This window comes from Terrapene carolina, unplaced genomic scaffold (genome assembly GCF_002925995.2).
Source record: "Terrapene carolina triunguis isolate 2854851 unplaced genomic scaffold, T_m_triunguis-2.0 Scaffold96, whole genome shotgun sequence".
Taxonomy (NCBI): Eukaryota; Metazoa; Chordata; order Testudines; family Emydidae; genus Terrapene; species Terrapene triunguis.
Window position 1 is genome coordinate 61,644,797 of NW_020664447.1, and position 21,582 is coordinate 61,666,378.

The following is a 21,582-nucleotide window of genomic DNA, read 5'->3' on the forward strand; positions in this document are numbered from 1 at the left end:
AAAAATAAAGTTTACATTCCCCTACATGTCTGGGACAGGTTTGTGAAGGTTGTAGTATAGTCCTGTTGACCAAGGAGAGAGAAGATAGCTCCATGAGAGGCCAAGTACCAGCGCATCTTGCTCCACAATCTGGGAATGCTGCACTTATTTGCAGAGAGGGAGAAGGAGGAGGGCTGTAATGGGGGAGTCCTGTGGAGTTATATGCTACTATTGCCCCCTTTCTGGAGCAGTGTGGTCGAGGTCTAAATGAAGTCCTGTGCAAACACCACCAGACAGATCTTAGCAGCCTTGATATAGGGACCTTGAAGGCAGGAGGAGAATTAAAGAGGGGAGCAGCCACACTTAATGCTGCCAAAAGGATTAAGAGGAATAAGGGTTTAAACAAATATATCCAGGGGGAGAGAAATACTAGAAAGGCAGGAGTGGGATGAAATCCATGACAGACCTAAAATTGCTGGGATACTGAATTGCTTTTTAAAATCTTTAACAAGAAAAATAAAGAGGTCTGACAATTATAATAAGTAATGGAGAACTTTTAAATATGATAAACAGGTAATACCTTGGAAAATATGAACAGGTACAAATTAGCAGATCCAGATGAAATGTACTTTAGGATGTTTGGAGAATTGCTAAAAATTGACTGTGCTTCTAACAAACTGTGCTGTACTAGAGGATTGGAAAAAAGCTATGGGGGAATCAATTGTCAAAAAAAGAAAGAAGAATGATCCTGGCAATTACTATCTGGTAAGTCTTAACTTCTGCCCCCACCAAAATTCCCATCCAAAAACTCCATTGACTTACAGTTAAGGTTACTCAAGTGTATTTCCTCACAACAATGCAAACTCTTACAAGCAATGAAGCCGGAAACTAAGGCAACAGTCACACTCAACACAAGACCGATCTCCAAGCATTAGATCACTATCATCATAATTCTATTACTTTTCCAGAATTTACCTCTGTGTTCTCAATCTCTCTCTCCTCCAATACATTTTGTCCTTTCTCTTACTGGTATCTTTATCCCGAGCAGATGCCTTTGTCTGACCTGAGAGCTTCTCTGCTGCCATCAACTCTCCCCCAGATCCTGGTTTAAATAATCCCCTCAAATCTTGTTATGTGGAGGCAATGGGTTGAATGCTGGGAAGATGAAATATAAGGACACTGGAATTGAAGCTAGGGATTTCTGTGTGTGCACACTGAGTGGGCTGAATAGTGGAGGGATGATGAGGGGAGAGGAAATTAATGTTTAATTAAAAAGAACGTAAGAATGGCCATACTGGATTAGACCAATGGTCCGTCAGCCCAGTATCTTGCCTTCCCACAGCAGCCAATGCCAGGTGCTTCAGAGGGAATGAACAAAACAGGGCAATTACCGAGTGATCCATCTCCTGTTGTCCACTCCCACCTTCTGGCAGTCAGAGGCAAGGGACATCCAGAGCATTGCATCCCTGACCATCTTGGCTAATACCCATTGGTGGATCTATCCTCCATGAATTTATCTAATTCTTTTTAAAACCCAGTTAGTTTTGGCCTTCACAACATCCCCTGACAATGAGTACTACAAGTTGACTGTGCGTTGTGTGAAAAAGTACTTCCTTTTGTTTGTTTTTAGCCTGCTGCCTATTCATTTTGTCGGGTGACCGCTGGTTCTTGTGTTACAACAAGCTTGTAGCTAATGAACTGAAAGCCCTATCTCACCAGATGTCTCTGCTTATATTTGGTATCCCTTTCTCCCTTCCTTTGTTTGTCTTTGATTTGCAAGATCATATGCTCTTCAGGACAGGGACTGAGACTTCCTCTGTATTTGGAAAGCACCAGCCACATGGTGGATGCTACTACAAACTAAATAATTAATAATATTAGAGAGACACTTGAGGGAAATCAGAAATAAGCATGATTAGGGGCTGGAGGAGTTGATTTATGAAGAAAGATTAAAAGCTAAATAGGTAGTTTGGCTAATATATGACTAAGGTAGACATGATGACAGTCTACAAGTAACTGTGGGGTGCAAACGCTGAGAGAGAGGAATTATGTAGGGTGCTCCAAGGGGGTATAACTTAGAGTTGTGGGATAAAGGTAAAGAAACACCATTATGTTGTTAGAGGTGAATGTTTATAGCCACTATCCAGGGAGGTCACTATTACATAGTGGGCATATAACAAGGAACTAAGAGTTTGGTAAACAGAAAATAAAGATAATCTTGCATTCACCCCAACCATGGTGTCCTGGGCTTCTGTAATTTCTACAACCACCACCATGCCGCTTACTAAACTTTTTAAAGAGAGTTAGATGTAGTGCTTGAAACTACATCAGCCCCTGACAGCCCTTGCTACTGTTTGTAGTTTTACAACATTTTTTCTATTTCCTCTGTTGCTATGTGAAAGATCCACTCAAATGACAAGGCAAACTGACTAACTAAGGATCCAATCCTTCAAGCAGTTACTGCCAGGCCTAGTTCAAGATAGCATGAGTAAGACCACTGAAATCAGCGGACCTGATCCTCTGTTGCCCTACACTTTTATTATTATTCATCATCATCATCATAGTACTAGGAAGTCCCAGTCATGAACCAGGACCCCATTGTGTTAGGTGCTGTACAAACACAGAACAAAAAGACAGTCCCTAACCCAAAGAGTTTACAATCTATGTAGTAATTTACACCAATACAAACTGAATGCAAAGTTGGGGAGGTGTTAGAATGAGAGCATGGTGATTTACTAGTATGTTACACCCACTTCACATTCAGTTTGCACAGGTGTAAATTATTACATAGATACAGGGCAGCAGAGAACCAGACCCTATGGTACTACTCAGCAGTAATCACTAGGCCTGGCAGTAAATGCCTGCAGGCTCAGGCCCTGATTGACTATACAGGGAATCAGTGAAATTGACTGTACCCATAGTGCAGTCAAATGCACAAAATACACAATCTGAAATCACAGAGAAAGTATTTATTTTACTCTTTCATTTCTAGGAATTTTACGGGTCACTTATAAATAAAACTAGTTTAAACCAGGGATCAGCACCATCATGTTGCGCAACGGACACTTGACAAAATTACCGGACTTAGGGTATGTCTACACCCAGCCGCTAGTTCGGCGGCCGGCAATCGAAGTTCTGGGTTCGACTTATCGCGTCTTGTCTGGACGCGATAAGTCGAACCAGGAAGTGCTCGCCGTCGACTGCGGTACTCCAGCTAGACGAGAGGAGTACCGCGGAGTCGACGGGGGAGCCTGCCTGCCGCGTGTGGACCGAGGTAAGATCGAACTAAGGTACTTCGAACTTCAGCTACGTTATTCACGTAGCTGAAGTTGCGTACCTTAGTTCGATTTGGGGGGTGAGTGTAGACCAAGCCTTAGTGACGGACATTGGCGGGGGGTTATGTCATTCAGTCATTCAACCCGTAAAATAACGCACATAATTTTCCACACTGAAAAAAAACAGTAACCTAGCTAGCTAGCTAATAATAATAATAATTAATAATAAATTCATTGAGATTTTTAGCTGAAAGGTGCTGTACAAGTGCAAAGTATTATTATTTAAAATAAGCAATTACTCTTCTCTAGCCTGTGACTTCAAGATCTGTTTCAAGGCATCAAGAGCCTGGATGTGTACAATGTATAATTCGTTACATAAATTATTTTATTACTGGATTAATTGCCTAGTTACTTGGCTTTCTTCCTGCAATGACACAATAGTGATGAATTGTTTGTTAGAAATACATATACATCGTGGCAGAGGAAGGGGACAGCTAGAAAAATACAATTGCTAGCTTTTAAGATTTAATATTCTGTGTTCAAAAGATGTTAGCAGTTTATCTAAAATTGCCAATATCAAAAGACTGAGTTCAAAAGAAGCTACCCTGTTTAGTACAGTGCAGTCTTCTGAAAGCTTACCTAGAACAGGGTTCTGATTGCAGATGAAGTGGTGAGCTGTATTAGAAAAGAAAAAAGCCTTAATGGAGATGTGGTGTGTGGCACCCTAGCCATACAATAATACAAATAATAAATAATAATAATCCCGGAAACCAGCCTGCTAATGATTTTACTCATGTTGAATTAAATGGAACTACACAAATGGGTAAAATTACTCATGAGTAAATGTTGGCAAGATTGGGCCCAAAGTTTTTCTAGTGAAAATCTGCATTCCTGAGTTTTTGGGTGGGAACCATGAAACCAATGAAAGTTAACATGACTGGTGAAACTTTGGAGCCCAGCATCAGAAATTGCAAACCAATTTCCACTTGGTTTTTAAGGCTGGACAAGGGAAAGAATTTCACTGTTGAATGTTAACCATTAACCAAAATAAAATTGAATGTGTATAGTCTAAAGTTGCCCTTGGGTTATTGAATCATTATTTACAACTGAGCAGAAATTGGTTTCCATTGAGTTCACTTAGGACCTGATCCAAAGTCCACTAAAATCAATGGGTAACCTTCCATAAATTTCAAGGGGCCTTGGGTCAGGCTCTAAGTGCTGAAGACAATTCTTAGTGCTATAGCATCTGCCAGCAGCAAACTTAGACATACCAGACTCTTTACAGGTGATGTGCTTCCGTTTCCTTATTTTAACAATGCAATGACATTCTAACTTATTTTCTGGTTTAAAAATCAATTAAAACATTTTTTTAAATGCATATTTAGCATTAATCCCATCCAAACCCCACTATCCAACTGAGCTTCATGAAGAAATGTGTGACTAAATCTGCACAATCCTCATGCTAAACTCACCTCGGGCAGCTCCCCGTTCCTGCTGTTGCTGGTGGAGGTGCAGCCAGGCAGCTCTGCAGGCATGTTGCCTCCGTCTGCAGGTGCCGCCTCCCACACCCAGCTCCCGTGGCCACGGTTCCCGGCCAATTGGCTGGGAGCCGCAGAGTCAGTGCTCAGGGAGGGGGGACGGAGGCAGCGTGCAGAGCCACCTGGCTACGCCTCCGCCAGCAACAGCAGGTACAGGGAGCCGCTTGTGGGGAGCCGCCCGAGGTGAGCACCCCCCACGGACCTCAAAATTTTTACCATGGACACTTGTGTCCATTTACGGACACGTTGCCGACCCCTGGTTAAAACTGTTTCAGAAGGAGGTGTGGTTTTTATTTCTATTTTTTAAAATGATGATGTTTCTTCTAAAAAGGAAACTATATGGTGATTTGCAGGAAACATTTCCTAAGGGTGAGATTTCAGATTATGGCGTAGTCTCCTTGCCAAGAGAAGGCCCAGGTCCATCACTTGGGTTATTTAGAACTAGGTCTGAATTAAGCTCTAGAATAGAATAGTCTTCAGGGAAGAATCTGGCTCTGCTTGCACTAGGATAGACTAGATGGGACATGATAGATCATTTACATATCTAACTTTTCTGAGCAAAGATGATCCTCAGGACTATGATGGGGCAATATTTGTGGGCCGACTGAACTACAGGAAGTGGGAAGGGGGTTTACCACAATTTCTGCTAGTTTCTTGCATTTGTGGCCCTCCCCTGCCCACCGGGGGGATGGAGTCTTTAGGACAGTTTTACCAGCTTTCATTTTCTTATGGCTTCTCTGCATTAAATTAAATTTTGAGCTCCACATTACAAGTTTATCCAATGCACGAAAACTTCCACAGAAAATTGTCTGGGTGCAAAGTGTGTCTAGTAGGAGCAGGTTGAAATCACTGCCCATGCTCTGATATCATTACACTGCTTATCCAGAGCGACTTTCACTTACAGTTAGCTACCTGCTACAGAGACTATCCATACTAGAGCTGTGTGGATAACTAACTGATTTGTCAGTCTGGTGAGTAAACCAGAAAAAAAAAATCATTTTGTAGTGACCCAAAACATTTTTTGTAAACAAAATAATTTTTTAAAAGTTCAGTTTGAACCCCAAATAAAAGGTTTTATTTTCAAGTGTTTTTTTAACTTTTAACAAATTTTTAATAAAATTCTAAACAAAACATTGTTTCAAATCAAAAAGTAAAAACATTTTTGGACTTTTGGGGGATTCTTTTTTAACTGAAACAAGTCAGCCAGTTCAATACAGATTCACAAAATGTTTTGGTCAATCAGAGTCTGCCTTTGGTGAAAAAAAGTTTCATCTGAAAAATGTCACCCAGCTCCAGTCCAGACAGAATCCCACAGCTCTTGCCTGTGCCTCCACACTGCACTGCACAGAGAGCATAGGCTGCAGTACACTGACCCTCTCAGATGTCTGGGGGCAGTAGCCTCTGCAAGATCTTGACAGTGTATGATTCAAAGGAAGCCAAAGCATGAGAACACGAATCCAAGATAGTGTTTTGGGCTCATCAGTATCTAGAGCAGGGGTAGGCAACCTATGGCACGTGTGCCGAAGGCGGCACACAAGCTGATTTTCAGTGGCACTCACACTGCCTGGGTCCTGGCCAGCGGTCCAGGGGACGCTGCATTTTAATTTAATTTTAAATGAAGCTTCTTAAACATTTTTAAAACCTTATTTACTTTACATACAACAATAGTTTAGTTATATATTATAGACTTATTGAAAGAGACCTTCTAAAAACGTTAAACTGTATTACTGGCACACGGAACCTTAAATTAGAGTGAATAAATGAAGACTCGGCACACCACTTCTGAAAGGTTGCTGACCCCTGATCTAGAGCCTCCTGCCTTTGCCAGAAAAGAGAATGGACCCAGGCAATAGGGAGCAGCAAGTTGCCCTTAACTGTAGGGCTCTGCATCCTGAGGGAACAGGTGGATGTCTGCAACCACAGTAACCTTCTGTTTACTTTCCATTTTCTCTGTCCCCCCCTCTTCACTATCTCTTGCTGCATAGGAGCCTGGTGGACACACAGAAGCAGATGGTACAAGACCAGCGGTGGCAGCTAAAGAGGGAAGAGTCACGGCAGAAGAAGGAGAAGCACAAGAGTGAGCGAGTGCTGCAGACTTTCAAGAGTGCCGTGGAAATGGTCACATCACGCAGTTCCCTGGTGATGTGTTCTGGCCAGAAGCCACTGGCACTGCCCAAGTCTGACCCAGCCCACTTCTCAACCACTTCTCTCAGCTCATGGTGCCAACCAGCCATCACCGGGGAATCCACAAGCAGCCAGAACTCTGCTGAGCCAGCATTCAATGAGCAAAAGGGCCCCTCCAACCATCAACTGTCCCAGAGTGAACCACATTCAGCCTCACGGGGCATGTCAACCTCTGACCTGGAAGTGAAATTTTACTCCCAGCCCAACCTCAGCATCTCAGAAGCCCAAACCCACTCCCAGTACAGCATCAGCATAGCAACCTCCGACCTGGAAACATACTCCAAGACCCAGTCTAGTGACAATGCCACTTCTTACAGGGTGATGCCACGGGAGACCAGAAGTTCTGCTCACGAGTCCCACTACTTGGCCAGGAACTGCCATGCTGTCTCATCACCACAGAAGCATGGGCACAGTGCTAAGTCATCCAAATGACAAGACTGAGGTGATGGGAAATGACCAGCCCAACAAGGGATCAGGGAAGTGGTGATGGGGGTCTCAGAGGGTGATAGTACATAGGGATGTGTGTGGTTTATTTCCTGGTAACAAACCCATCCCCTTTCTTCTATCCCCTTTTCACTGCAGTTCATCTGTGCTGTGCTACAGAAATGCCCTACCTAGCCAAATGCAAGCTACTAAAATTCACACCTCTCACATACACTCAGGTGAGGGGAAATAATACCCAGCACCATAAGGGACAGTGGGACTCCACATTCTAGCTCACAGTCACCTGGAAGCTGAAGTGATGACAAAACAAAGGTGAACCTGGTGTTCAGGCAGTAAGATACCACCACAGTGATGAACACAGTGTAAATGCTTTGATGAACAAGTTAGATGGAATAGGTAAGCATGCTTCACTATCTCAAGTGCTGGGTGAGCTGTTGGTACCCTGGGTTTGCTCCCCTAGTTAGGGTGTTGTACCTGACAGTGCCTTGGGTTACAGTGCTCCCTGGGTTAGAGTGCTGGATGGGTAGGAGTGTCCTGGGTGTGCTCCCCTTGAATGCTAGGTGATTTCGGGTACCTCAAGTGGATATGATTGTTGGTTGGGATGTGGGTGCCCTGCATGTGCTCATTTAGTGGGAATGAGGAGGTGCTCTCCTTGCTCCCCGATTAAGGAGAGGGATTCTTCACTCCTACTAAATGTATCAATGAGTAATGGGATGCAGTCAAGAAAAAGAAAATTTAAGTTACATAGCAGTACAAACTTCCTAACCGTGAAATGTATTAGTGGTTCTCAACCTTGGGACTGAGACCCAGGCTGGGGCCCAAAAATGCGTTCATTGTGAGGGGAGTCACAAAACTGTGCAAAATGTAAACTGGCATTAGAAAACTGGTCTGTAGCCCTTGTGGATGCAAAGAACATCAGAACGGCCATACTGGGTCAGACCAATGGTTCATCTAGCCTGGGATCATGTCTTCTGGCAGTGGCTTGTGCCAGATGCTTCAGAGGGAATAAACAGAACAGGGCAATTATTGAATGATCCATCCCCTGTTGTCCAGTCCCAGCTTCTGGCAGTTAGAGGCTTGTTGTTGTTGTTCATCCTTAGAATTCGAAGATGACCATGACATAACTGGTTGGTTTGGTTTCTGTGAACACATGAGTGGCTGATCAGGCCAATTTGAGCTTTGAACTGCCTGTGGCAAATTAAACAATAGATGCTGCTATGGGTTGCTTGATTAAGAGCAGACATGCTGCTGTTGTGAGATTTATGCTGCTGGTGCTTCTGCTCTGCCTCAGCAGTTCTCCTCTGCTCATAGACTGTAGCTCCAGTATGGATGAGGCTTTGCCAGGTAGCACCATCATGAGCGAGATCTTCCCAAACCTCTGGATCAGTGTTGAACCGCCCCAAGGATAACTTGAGGGAGTCCTTGAAACATTTCTTTTGGCCTCCCTGAGAGCACTTTCCCTCCTTTAGCTCACCATAAAAGATCTTCTTTGGCAGTTGCTCATCTGACATTCTGGTGACATGGCCTGCCCATCTCACCTGTGATTTCATCAACAGAGTATGGATGCTTGGAATGTCTGCCCATATGAGAACCTCAGTATCTGGGACCTTGTCTTGCCATCTTATCCTCATCAGTTTCCTCAGACAGCCCACGTGAAAGTGATTCAACTTCATAGCATTGTGGCTGTACACCGTACAGGTTTCTCATGCATACATCAAAGTTGGCAATACAATGTCTTTGTAACCTTCAGATTTGTTTGTTGACTAATGCCTCTATGCTCTCACACATGTGTACATAGTCTGCCAAAGGCCACGCTTGCTTTGGCAATTTTGGCTTTGGTTTCATCATCGATGTGAACTGCACATGAGAGTGTACTGCTGAGGCAGATGAACTTGTCCACTGCCTGGAGGGTTTGGCCATTCACTGTGATAGTAGACTGTACATAAGGCTTTCCTGGTGCAGGCTGGTACATCACTTCTGTCTTGATGTTGATTATGAGACCAAAGTTGTCACAAGCTGAAGAGAAATGGTCCATACTCTGCTGCATGTCAGACTCAGATTTGGCATTCAGGGAACAGTCATCAGCAAACAGAAGATCACGAACAGTGACTTCCTGTAGCTTCGTCTTCACCTGTAGTCTCCTCAAATTGAAGAGCTTGCCTTCAGTCCGGTATCTGATGCCAATTCCAGTGTCACAGTCACAAAAACCATCCGTAAGCATGGAAGAGAACATCATATTGAAGAGAGTTGGGGCCAACACACAGCCCCGCTTGACTCCATTGGTGACTGGGAATGGTTCAGATGACTCACCGTCATCCACAATGTGAGCGAGAATGCCACCATGGAATTGCCGAACCATTGTGATGAATTTCTCTGGGCAACCGAATTTTGCCATGATCTTCCAAAGGCCCTACTGACTGACTGTATCAAATGCTTTGGCAGGTCAATGAAAGTCATGTACAGGTTGGAGTTCTGTTCCTGGCATTTCTCCTGAAGATGACAAGCTGCAAACCCCATTTCTATGGTCCCGAGTCCTTTTCTGAAGCCACGCTGACTCTCAGGCAGGAGCCTTTGTTCAATGTGTTGCATAAGGTGATTCAGCAGAATTCTGTCAAGAATTTTGCCGGCTACTGACAACAGGGAGATGCCCCAATAGTTGTTGTAGGATTGTCTGTTGCCTTTCCACTTGTACAAGTGGACGATGGATGCATCCTTGTACTCCTGGGATATAGTTCCTTGAGTCCACATTGATTGGAAAAATTCAGTCAGCTTCAGAGCCATGTGTGAGCCTCTGGCCTTGTAGACTTCAGCTGGTATAGCATTTGGTCCAGGTGCTTTGCCATTTGACAGCAGGTCAATCACTTTCACAGTTTCAATCAGCATTGGGGGATCAGCAAGAGATATGTTGATATCGATCTGGGGCAGTCCATCATTTGCCTTCTCACTAATAGATGACTGTTGATTGAGGATGTGGTTAAAGTGTTCTGCCCACCTTTGCAGTATCTTTTCTTTATCAGTGAGCAGTGTGGTGCCATCAGCACTCAGTATTGGAGATGTTCCTGATGACCGTGGCCTGTAGATTGTTCTCAGAGCATCATAGAAGTTCTTCATGTCATTCCTGTCTGGGTAGGACTGAATTTCATCTGCCTTGTTGCTTAGCCATGAGTTTTCCATCTTTCTAAGTTTACATTGGACAGGCGTTTTGATGTTGTTGAAGGCTGGCTTCTTAGATGTTGAAGTGCTGTCTTCTAAACAGGCTTTATGGAACTGATGTTTCTCTTTCAATAGTTCCCCATGTCAGTATCGTTTTCATCAAACTAATCTTGATGTTTACGTGTGATGGAACAGAGGGTATTCGATGAAGCTGAGTATACAAAGTCTCTAAAAGATGCCCAATTTTCCTTAACGTTATTAGAGTTTGCATCAGTTGTTACAAGTTGGTTGTGCAGTTCTTCAGGAAAAGCTTGTTTCACATTCTCCTGTTTCAGTTTGCAGTAGTCCTTTCTCCCTCCCAGCCCCCTCTGTGTGTGTGTACATATGTATTTATATATACACATAAACACATAATGGGCCCAATTGTCCTCTTACTTAAACCTGTTTTACTCCTCTGTAAATGCACTGAATTTAATGGAGTTTCTCCTGATTTACATCAGTGTAGATGAGAGGAGAATCAGGCCCAATGTATATAAAATGTGGGTACGCAACAAATAAAAGCATAGAAGGACTAGATGTGATTTCCGTGTTCAAAATGCACCAGTCTGAGTACTCTCTTAACACATGTACAAACGAGTCTGTTTCTCCTTTTACCCAATGAAATTTCAACCATTAGTATTGGAATTTACAAAGAAGGAAAGTTAAACAAGTTGGGCCTCAGAGCTCCCTGGCTTCCAAAGACTTCAGTGAGTGTCCTGGGGCAGCAGCATTTGCAGGATCAAGACCTTTTTAGAAAAATTTCACTAGAGGCCTAATAAGAGCACCCAGAATAGTAGGCACAAATGAGACCAGTGAAGAAGGAGAATCGTGATGACGGATCAAGACAAATGAGGCACTGGCTTGATTGCAGTACATGATGCTTACATGAAATATCGGGAAAAATGATTATCATGATTTTATTACTGAATCTGTTATGAGATTTGGCTTGTATGGTCATTATGTTTTGATAAATAATAAGTAGTATCTGAATGTTATTTTTATTTTCTTGCAAGTGCAAAAATTTTAACAGATTTACAAAAATTAAAAAACAACCAACTTGAAAATAAAGACCTAATGTTTTCCATACAAATTAATACCTAAATCCTGCTTTCTGCAAGGACTCTATGTTGTATAGGACCAGAGTGAGAGGCTTTGAGCAAAGAGGTAGTTAAAGGGGAAGCATTTACAATTGGCATGTATGTGACTAAAGTGAAGCTTATTGATTTGTAGAGAAAATCCCTGATTTTAGTCTATGTCTGTCTATCCTTCTTTAGGGATTGGATTTTATGGAGGATCTCTGCTCAGTGCTATGGGAAAAAGCCAAGCCACTCCAGTCCCTGCCAACAAAAGTTGTGTTGTTTTAACTATAGCTATATAGTTAAAGCAGTAGAACACCCCCACCCCATCCCCTGGGAAGGAAAATAAGCTCTACGGGTATGAGGCACCTTTATACCTTCATACCAGTATAACTGTATCCACATCAGGGATGTCCTGGCATAGCTATTTTGATAAAAAATAATCCCACCCCTGTCTGAAACAGACCAGTTCAAAATCTGTCTGTCAATCAGGCCTGAAACTGTGAGCGTTCTGGGGCAGGAATCATCTATTCTTGCATGGATGGAAAGCAAGTAGGACATCATGGGTGCTACATTAAACTGATAATAATAATAGCCAGAATAGAAGATCTAAACTTCAGGCCCCTGCCTCCTGTTGCCTTGAGACACACAGACTTGTTACTGGAACTGAGCAATCCTGTTTTGCAGGTATTTTTACGACATACAGAGGGACAGTTTCCTGTCTTGGCCACTAGGTGTCACATCAGTATCAAAAGTCTGAAGACACCATGGGCTGTCTCATGCCTGGCCATCCATTGGGAGAGATGAGTTGATGTCAGTAGCAATTGCCCTAATACTAGCACCAAGAACTTTGTGCATGTAGCTTGGGTTCTTTTTGGAGATTAGACCCTTCTCAGACAATCTTCTGCCCAAGGCTTGTCCTCCGATCCCCTTGTGGATCTCCTTTGCTCTCTCCTTCCTGAAAAGCATTGCCACAGTGACTCTCCCATCCTCTAAGGAGAACTAGCAGTGGCACCAACACTTTTCTAGGGGCTTGTCTACACTGGCAATTTACAGCGCTGCAACTTTCTTGCTCAGGGGTGTGAAAAAACACCCCCCTGAGCGCAGCAAGTTTCAGCGCTGCAAAGTGCCAGTGTAGACAGTGCACCAGCTCTGGGAGCTGTGCTCCCAGTGCTGGTAGCTACGCCTCTCGTGGAGGTGGTTTTTTTAGAGCACTGGGAGAGCTCTCTCCCAGTGCTCTTCCGTGACCACACAAGCCATGTTAAAGCGCTGCCACAGCAGCACTTTAGCGTTGCCAGTGTAGACTAGCCCGAGGTGTCAGCTAGAGGGCCCAGTCATCACGTGGCTGATCTTGCTACCATAAGTGTGAAAGACCAAGCTTGGCTTGCAAGGTGGCCTGAAATGGGGGAGCAGTGACCGGCCTATTCAAAGTCCTCCTTTCTATCAGTTCCTTTTCACAGAGCCACCTCAGCAGTGCAAACAGCATTACTGAAAGGTTTGCAGCATTAAACTGGTGCAGGAACACAAAGCGAAGGTAGGAAAGGTAAATGGTAGAATACGAAGCAGTGTGAATATAAGCTGAAGAAACGTGGCTGTGTGTCCATCACTATCCACACGAGAATGCCAATGGCCATAAAATAAGACCTCAGAATGCAACAAAAACATTTTTTTAATGAAATGGACAATTTGGGAAAAACAATAAGAAAGAAACAGCTGTGTCAGAGAAACTGTGTGTAAAAGAGAGCTAGAGGGGGCATATATGTGATAGACAATACCTGTACAGAATGTGAATGAGTGTATATGTGAGAGTAAGAGGCAAGTATGTGAGTGAATGAATGTGTAAACAGTGAGGCCCTAGCTGCAGGAAGAGAAATGTAAAGAGAAGTTCAGACAAAGCACAAATTTGGAAAAGTTCTGGCCTATTGAAACCACAATTTTCTGACTTCTCTCTAAGCTGTGGTAGAAATAGCTCATATACCTGTGGTGTCTGAGAATGTATCGCTAAATAAATGGGTGCTACAGAAGAAAGTTTTGAATTTTTGAAGAAATAAGTTCAGTAATTCAAAAGTCGTATCAGGTGAGCTAGTCCATACTCTGATCAGTTCCCTTACAGGAATTACCATAGACCAGGGGTGGGCAAACTTTTTGGCCCGAGGGCCACATCAGGGAATTGAATTGTATGGCAGGCCATGAATGCTCATGAAATTGGTGGTTTGGGTGTGGGAGGGGGTGAGGACTCCGGCTGTGGGTGCGGGCTCTGGGGTGGGGTCAGAAATGAGGAGTTCAGGGTGCAGGAGGTGGCTGCAGGCTGAGGCAGGGGGTTGGGGCATGGGAGGGGTCAGGGGTGCAGGCTCCGGGCAGTGCTTACCTCAAGCAGCTCCCGGAAGCAGCGGCATGTCCCGCCTCCAGCTCCTATGAGAAGGTGCAGCCAGGCAGCTCTGCGCAGTGCCCCTTCTGCAGGCGCTGCCCCTGCAGCTCCCATAGGCCGGTTCCCAACCTATGGGAGCTGCAGGGGCAGCGCTTGGGGCAGGGACAGTGTGTGGAGCCTGCTGGCTGCACATACACATAGGAGCCGGAGAGGGGACATGTGGCTGCTTCTGGGAGCCACATGGAGCCACGGCACGCATGGAGCGTGGCAAGCCCCTGACCCCACTCCCCGGCTCGAGCACCAGAGCGGGGCAAGCTCCAGACCCCTCTCCCTGGCAGGAGTTCTAGGGCCAGATTAAGATGTCTGAGGGGCTGGATGCAGCCCCCGGGCCGTAGTTTGCCCACCCCTGCCATAAACCCTTTAATCACCACAAAGGATATGTTGTTATGGTGGTGCCATTGGGTCAACATAGTGAAGGCTGTGTTCTGTTTTGCATATAAAATGGAAGTTCAACCTATTTGTTTTATATAAAAAATGCAGTGTATCTGCCCAAATTTTCAGCACATCTGAGGAAAGCTTGAATTTTCTGAGGCGTTTGAAGAAAATCATTTAATTGGTTTCTCAATTCTAATTGTTGGCCAAAAAAGTTCACATTTTGAGTGTCATGATTTTTGGGACCTTCTATTTTAAAAACAACAAACTGTAGAAAGACAAAAATATGTGTGTACATTGTGAGAGTTTGGTGGGCTCTCTGGAGATGTGTAATTTTTTTGGCAAATTAACAATAACAAAACATATGATAAGCATTCTTTCTCACGACTGAATTCTTATGTGTGTTATTACCCAATAGGAACAAGATTTACGACAATCGGGATTCTCTACAAAGATCGAAGACCCAGAGCTCCATGAAACTGTTTAGCTGGTTCAGACTCTTCAGTTTGTGAGCTGTTTCACACAGGTCCTAGTTTTGACTCATTCCACAAATGTAGAATCTTAGGCTAGGTCTACACTACCCGCCTGAATCGGCGGGTAGAAATCGATCTCTCGGGGATCGAATTATCGCGTCTCGTCGGGACGCGACAATCGATCCCCGAATCGACGCGCTTACTCCACCAGCGGAGGTAGGAGTAAGCGCTGTCGACGGGGAGCCGCGGAGGTCGATTTTGCCGCCGTCCTCACAGCAGGGTAAGTCGGCTCCGATATGCCGAATTCAGCTACGCTATTCGCGTAGCTGAATTTGCGTATCTTAAATCGCCCCCCCCCCCCCCGTAGTGAAGACCTGCCCTTAGAAATGTAGGGCTAGAAGGGACCACAAGAGGTCATCTAGTCCAGGCCCCTCTGCTAAGAGGGACCAAGTACATCTAGACCAGGGGTCGGCAACGTTTGGCACGCGGCTCGCCAGGGTAAGCACCCTGGCGGGCTGGGCCAGTTTTATTTACCTGCTGACGCGGCAGGTTTGGCCGATCGCGGCCCCCACTGGCTCATCACTCGCCCACGCCGCTTCCCGCCGCCCCCATTGGCCCGGGACGGCGAACCGTGGCCAGTGGGGGCCGCGATCGGCCGAACCTGCCGCGTCAGCAGGTAAATAAACTGGCCCGGCCCGCCAGGGTGCTTACCCTGGCGAGCCGCGTGCCAAATGTTGCCGACCCCTGATCTAGACCATCCCTGATAGGTGTTTGTCTAACCTTTCTTAAAAACCTCCAGTGATGGGGATTCCACAGCCTCCCTTGGAAGCCTGTTCCAGTGCTTAACTATTCTTATAGTTAGAAAGCTTTTCATATCTAACTTAAATCTCCCTTGCTACAGATTAAGCCCATCACTTCTTGTTTGACCTTCAGTGGATGATGGAAAACAATTCATCACCATCCTCTTTATAATAGCTCTTATCATATTTGAAGACAGTTATCAGGACCCCACTTAATCTTCTTTTCTCAAGATTAAACATGCCCAGTTTTTTTAAACCTTTCCTCATATATCAGGTTTTCTAAACCTTTTACCATTTTTGTTGCTCTTCTGTGAACCTTCTCCAATTTGTTCACACCTTTCCTGAAGTGTGGAGCCCAGACTTGGACCCAGTAGTCCAGCTAAGGCCTTACCAGTGCCAAGTAGAGCAGGATAATTACCTTCTATGTCTAACATATGAAACCCTTGTTAACACACCTTAGAATTAGGTTAGACTTTTTTATAACTGCCTTATATTGTTGCCTCTTATTCAATTTGTGATTCACTATAACCCCCAGATCCTTTTCTGCAGTACTACTGCCTCACCAGTTATTTCCCCATGTTGTAGTTGTGCATTTGATTTGTAGTATTTTCTGCTTGTCTTTATTGAATTTCATATAGTTGATTTTAGACCAATTCTCCAATTTGTCAAGGTTGTTTTGAATTCCAATCCTGTCCTCCAAAGTGTTTGCAATCCCACCCAGCTTGGTGTCATCCACAGATTTTTATCAGCATACTCTCCAAAGTGTTATTCAAGACATTAATGAAAATATTGAATAGTACTAGACCCAGGACAGACCTGTGAGACCTCCCTAGATTCAGCCTTCCAGCTTGACAGTGAACCATTGATATCTACTCTTTGAGTACAGTCTTTCAACGGGTTGTGCACCCACCTTACAGTAAATTCATTCAGACCACATTTCCCTAGTTTGCTTATGAGAATATCATGTGAGACTGTGTCAAAAGCCTTACCAAAATCCAGATATATCATGTCTACAGCTTTCCCTCTATCCACTACACCAGTAACCCTGTCAAAGAAGGAAATTAGGTTGGTTGGCATGATTTGTTCATGACAAATCCATGCTGGGTATTCCTTATAATCCTATTATCCTTGAGGTGCTTACAAACTGATTGTTTAATCATTTGTTCCAGTGTCTTTCCAGAAACTGAAATTAGGCTGACTGGTCTATAATTCCCTGGGTCCTCTTTGTTCCCCCTTTTAAAGATAGGTACAATGTTTGCTCTTCTCCAGTCCTCTGGGACCTCAGCTGTCCTCCATGAGTTCTAATGGTTCCAAGATTGCTTCAGCTAGTTCTTTACGTACCCTAGGATGAATTTCATATGTCCCTGCCAACTTGAATATATCTAACTTATTTTCTTTCCCTATTTTGACTTGTGTTCTCCCTTGTTGTTAGCATTTTATTAAGTGTCTGGTCACAATCAACCTTTTTATGAAGACTGAAGCAAAACAGACAAACACCTCAGCATTCTTGATATCATCCATTATTAGTTCTCCTTCCCTGCTAAGTAGAGGACCTACATTTTCCTTCATCTTTCTCTTGATCCTAATGTATTTATAGAACCTTTTTTACTGCCTTCTATGTCCCTTGCTAAACATAACTGATTTTGTGCCTTAGCCATTCTGATTTTGTCCATACATGTGCGTGTAGTCTTTTGTACTCATCTGTCAAGGCTGGATCCCCACTTTGAACTTTAGGGTTCAAATGTAGGGGCCTGCATGAAAACTTCTAAGCTTATCTACCAGCTTAGCTTTGGTCCGCTGCCACCATCACAAGAATTCCCTCCCTGGGAAGCCTTGAGAAACCTTTCACCAATTCCCTGGTGAACACAGACCCAAACCCCCTTGGATCTTAAAACAAGGAGAAATTAACCATCCCCCCTCCTTCCTTCCACCCTCCTTTCACCAACTCCTGGTGAATACAGATCCAAACTCCCTTGGATCTTAAAACAAGGAGAAATCAATCTGGTTCTTAAAAAAGAAGGCTTTTAATTAAAGAAAAAGGTAAAAATCATCTCTGTAAAATCAGTATGGAAAATACTTTACAGGGTAATCAAACTTCAAGAGCTCAGAGGACCCCCCTCTGTCTTAGGTTCAAAGTACAGCAAACAAAGATACACACTCTGGTAAAAAGGTACATTTACAAGTTGAGAAAACAAAGTAAATCTAAGACGCCTTGCTGTCTTTTTACTTACTAGTTTGAAATAGGAGAGACTTGTTTAGAAAGATGAGGAGAACCTGGATTGATGTCTGGTCCCTCTCAGTCCCAAGAGCGAACCCCCCTTAAAACAAAGAGCACACACAAAAGCCTTTCCCCCCCCAAGATTTGAAAGTATCTTGCCCCCTTATTGGTCCTTCGGGTCAGGTGTCAGCCAGGTTACCCGAGCCTCTTAACCCTTTACAGGTAAAAGGATTTGGAGTCTCTGTACACAGAGAGCTGTTACCCTTCCCTTTATAGTTATGACATCATCCTTAGCAATCTTTCCATGTTTTCACTTTTTATAGAATTTCTCTTTGATTTCCAGTTCATTAAAGAGTTCCCGATGGAACCATATTGGCCTCTTACTGTTTTTCCTTCATATCAGGATAGCTTGCTGTTGCGCCTTTAATATTGTCTCTCTGAGAAACTGCCAGCTCTCCTGAACTCCTTTTTCCCTCAGATTTTGTTTCCATGGGACCTTACCTACCAGTTCTCTGAGTTTGTTAAAGTCTGTTTTTTGAAGTTCATTGTCCTTATTCTGCTGCTTTCACTCCTTCCTCTCCTTAGAATCATGAAATCTATCATTTCGTGCTCACTTTCACAAAAATTGCCTTCCACCTTCAGATTGGCTATCAATTCCTTCTTGTTGGTCAGAATCAAGTCTAAAATGGCTCCTCCCCCCGGTTATTTCCTCCATCTTCTGAACCAAAGTTGTCTCCAATACATTCCAAGAATTTATTGGACATTTTGTGTTTTGATGTATTACTATTCCAACAGATGTTTGACTAGTTAAAGTCCCGCATTACTACCAGGTCTTGTGTTTTGTATATTTGTATTATTTGTTCTAGAAATGCCTCATCCATCTCCTCCTCCTGATTTGGTGGTCTGTAGTAGACCCCTACCATGACATCACCCCTGTTTTTCTCCCCTTTTATCTTCACCCAGAGACTTTCAGTTGGTCTGCCTCCCACGTCCTTCTGGACCTCAGAGTATATATTCTTGATGCACAATGTAACACCTCCTCCCTTTTTTCTCTGCCTGTCTTGTCTTAACAAAGTATACACCTCTACACCAATATTCTAGTCATGAGATTTATCCCATGAAGTCTCTGTGATGTCAATTAAGTCATAATTTAGCTTATGTTCTAATACTTCCAGTTCTTCCTCTTTATTCCCCATACTTCTTACATACGTAATGCAGATCTAAGATGCTGAGCTAATTCTCCCCACCACACACTTTTAGGCCACTTGTTGTGCCTAATGACCCTATTGTAATTTTTCATTTCCCCTCACCAACCCTCTGTTAAGGTCACCTTTTTTATATCTGTCTGTTGGGTTTTATTACCTGTCCCCTTTGAATGTAGTTTAAAGTTTACACCTAGTATATTATGTGTCTGTGTGTCTATCTCTTTGTCTTTCTCTAGGAGTGTGCAGGAGGATACTGTTCAACCCCGAGCTTCACATAGCAGCTCTGGATGGGATTGGTTGGCTGTTCTTCCATTTACAGCCGGCAGAGGGCACTCTACTCTTAGAAGTACATCCCTGGCACATTCCAGGGAAAACTCCTACACAAATACACACACGCACACGCAACAAAAAGGCCCAACTCAAAACAAACTCTACTGAGAAAAGGTTTTTTTAAACCACTTAAAGTCCAGTCAGGCAACAGTTTTGTGAGCCAAAGAGGGCGCGTGAGGCCCAGGGCTGCCAGTGAGACAGAGCAGAGGCTGGATGGCTAAGCTTGAACTTTGCAGGGCTGTTTCTTTGCAGAGGGACCACCCCTGTGCTCCCATGGATCACTGGGCGGTCTAGTCCCAATGTCAGATTGTTTTGCTGCGCAGTGGAAAAGCCACAACGCAAGCTTCTCTCTAGGGGGTGGAGACAGACACAGGCGGAGTCAGATCTCACGTACTTGAACCTTTAACTTCCTTTTCCGTAATTTGGAACATACTTGTTCCTCTTCCAGAACTCATTTTTTTAATTCCTTCCTTCAGGCTGTAGAAATAGGTTTAAAAAAAAAAGTCCTGCTGCTTATTGGAGGCTCCAAAACAAAACAAGGAAATGTGAGTGTGCAGCCCTCCCCGTCCACCTCCGACACATCTGCTTGGGGGGGGAACCAGATTTCCCTTCCCTCAGTGTTGTGGCTGCTGCAGTCACAGGTTTTGAACACAGTTGGTTTTGCCTGAAACAAGATAACAAATAATGTCTCATCTACAAAAGGAAAGCACCTCTTTTTGCTTTGTAGCATTTTGGTGCTGTTCAGAGGGGAAGGAACCAAAAGCAGCTCCAGGAGGCACTTACAGAACTTGGGGCACCCACTTCAGTGCTGGGAAATAAAACAGCTTGTTTGCCCTTACACATCTTCTGGCCTCTTCTCTTGAATAAATGCTCCTCCTCCCTTGTCTCGCCCATCCATTTTCAACCCCCTTCAACTCCCCCCATGTCCCCTATATTTCCGGAGGAACTGAGGCCAATATAACTTTCTCTTGTTTACCTCTATCAGTATAACCACAGACATCAATTCTGGGATTAATCCTAGTTAACTGCTGATGTAGAATCTGTAGGCGGAGTGCCTCCTTGTTTATGGTGGGCCCTACAAATATGGTGGATGGGTATATGGATTAAAATTGGTGATGCAGTGGGTTCAGAAAAAAAGAGAAAACAACACTATCAGCTTAGAATCCTGAAAATCTTCTTAGCAGATTCAGACCACTATGGAGCTGGACTTCCTAATAGTAATGGCCTCTCTTACTTCCCCATTGTCTCTGTTCTATCATCTGGGCTATAATGGGCATTGCTGCAACTCTTCCCTGAGCATAATTTGGAAAAGGGCAGTGCAAGGGGAAAGGCATTGTGTTTGCGTTTCAATGGAAATAAAAGTTACCAATTAAGTTGTTGGGGTGTGTGTGTGGGGAGGAAATCCTAGCTGCTCGTTCCCCAGAACTGCCTTTGTATGTTTGTGGGGGGGAATACCACATGAACTTGTAGCCAGTCAGGCTCTTAAGAGGAGCTCCCAAGGGAGCAGTGTCAGAAGGAGACCTTAGCCCTTCTCCCTATAGATCCCTCCAAATCAGAAAAACATGTCTGGGAGGGGGAGAGCTCCAATTTTGGTGGCCATTGTCATGGGTCTTGATGACGTGCTAATGTAGCATCATATACGTGTTTGTGAGTATGTATGTGTGTATGCATATCTGTGTGTGTGTATGTCTTTGTGTCTCAAGGAAGCTGTGAAGTGTCCAAGACGGGAGTTAAGTGCATGTGTGTATTACTGGAGGCAGTTGCATTAGTGTGTTACTAGGGGGTGATATCCGTGTGTACCGGGGAGGGAGCTGTGTGTGTTCCTAAAGACAGCTATGGATTGGAGGGGACAGGGTATGGAGCTGTGCAGGAGAAACATCCCTTGTGTGCCACACCCTTCCCATTCTCTCCCCCCCCCAAAAAACAAAACAAAACAAAACCCACCCACCTACACACACATTGTGGAGAGCCAGGATGGGAAGTGGAATTGACAGGGCCATTCTATTTCCTCTGGTGTCTGGCTAGAGGAAGGAGAGCCAGGGCAAGATCTCCCATTTTCCCTGGCAGG

At 44.1% G+C, this 21,582-nt stretch overlaps 1 protein-coding gene across 1 annotated transcript in view; it reads left to right on the forward strand.

The window, feature by feature from the left end:
• Window positions 1–7,408, forward strand: part of LRRC74A (leucine rich repeat containing 74A) — a 28,937-nt gene extending 21,529 nt beyond the window's left edge. Inside the window, exon 13 of the mRNA XM_024192725.1 lies at window positions 6,778–7,408. Within this exon, the coding sequence (XP_024048493.1) occupies window positions 6,778–7,408 (631 nt within the window). The remainder of the gene's footprint in view (window positions 1–6,777) is intronic.
• The last annotated feature ends 14,174 nt before the right edge of the window (window positions 7,409–21,582 follow it).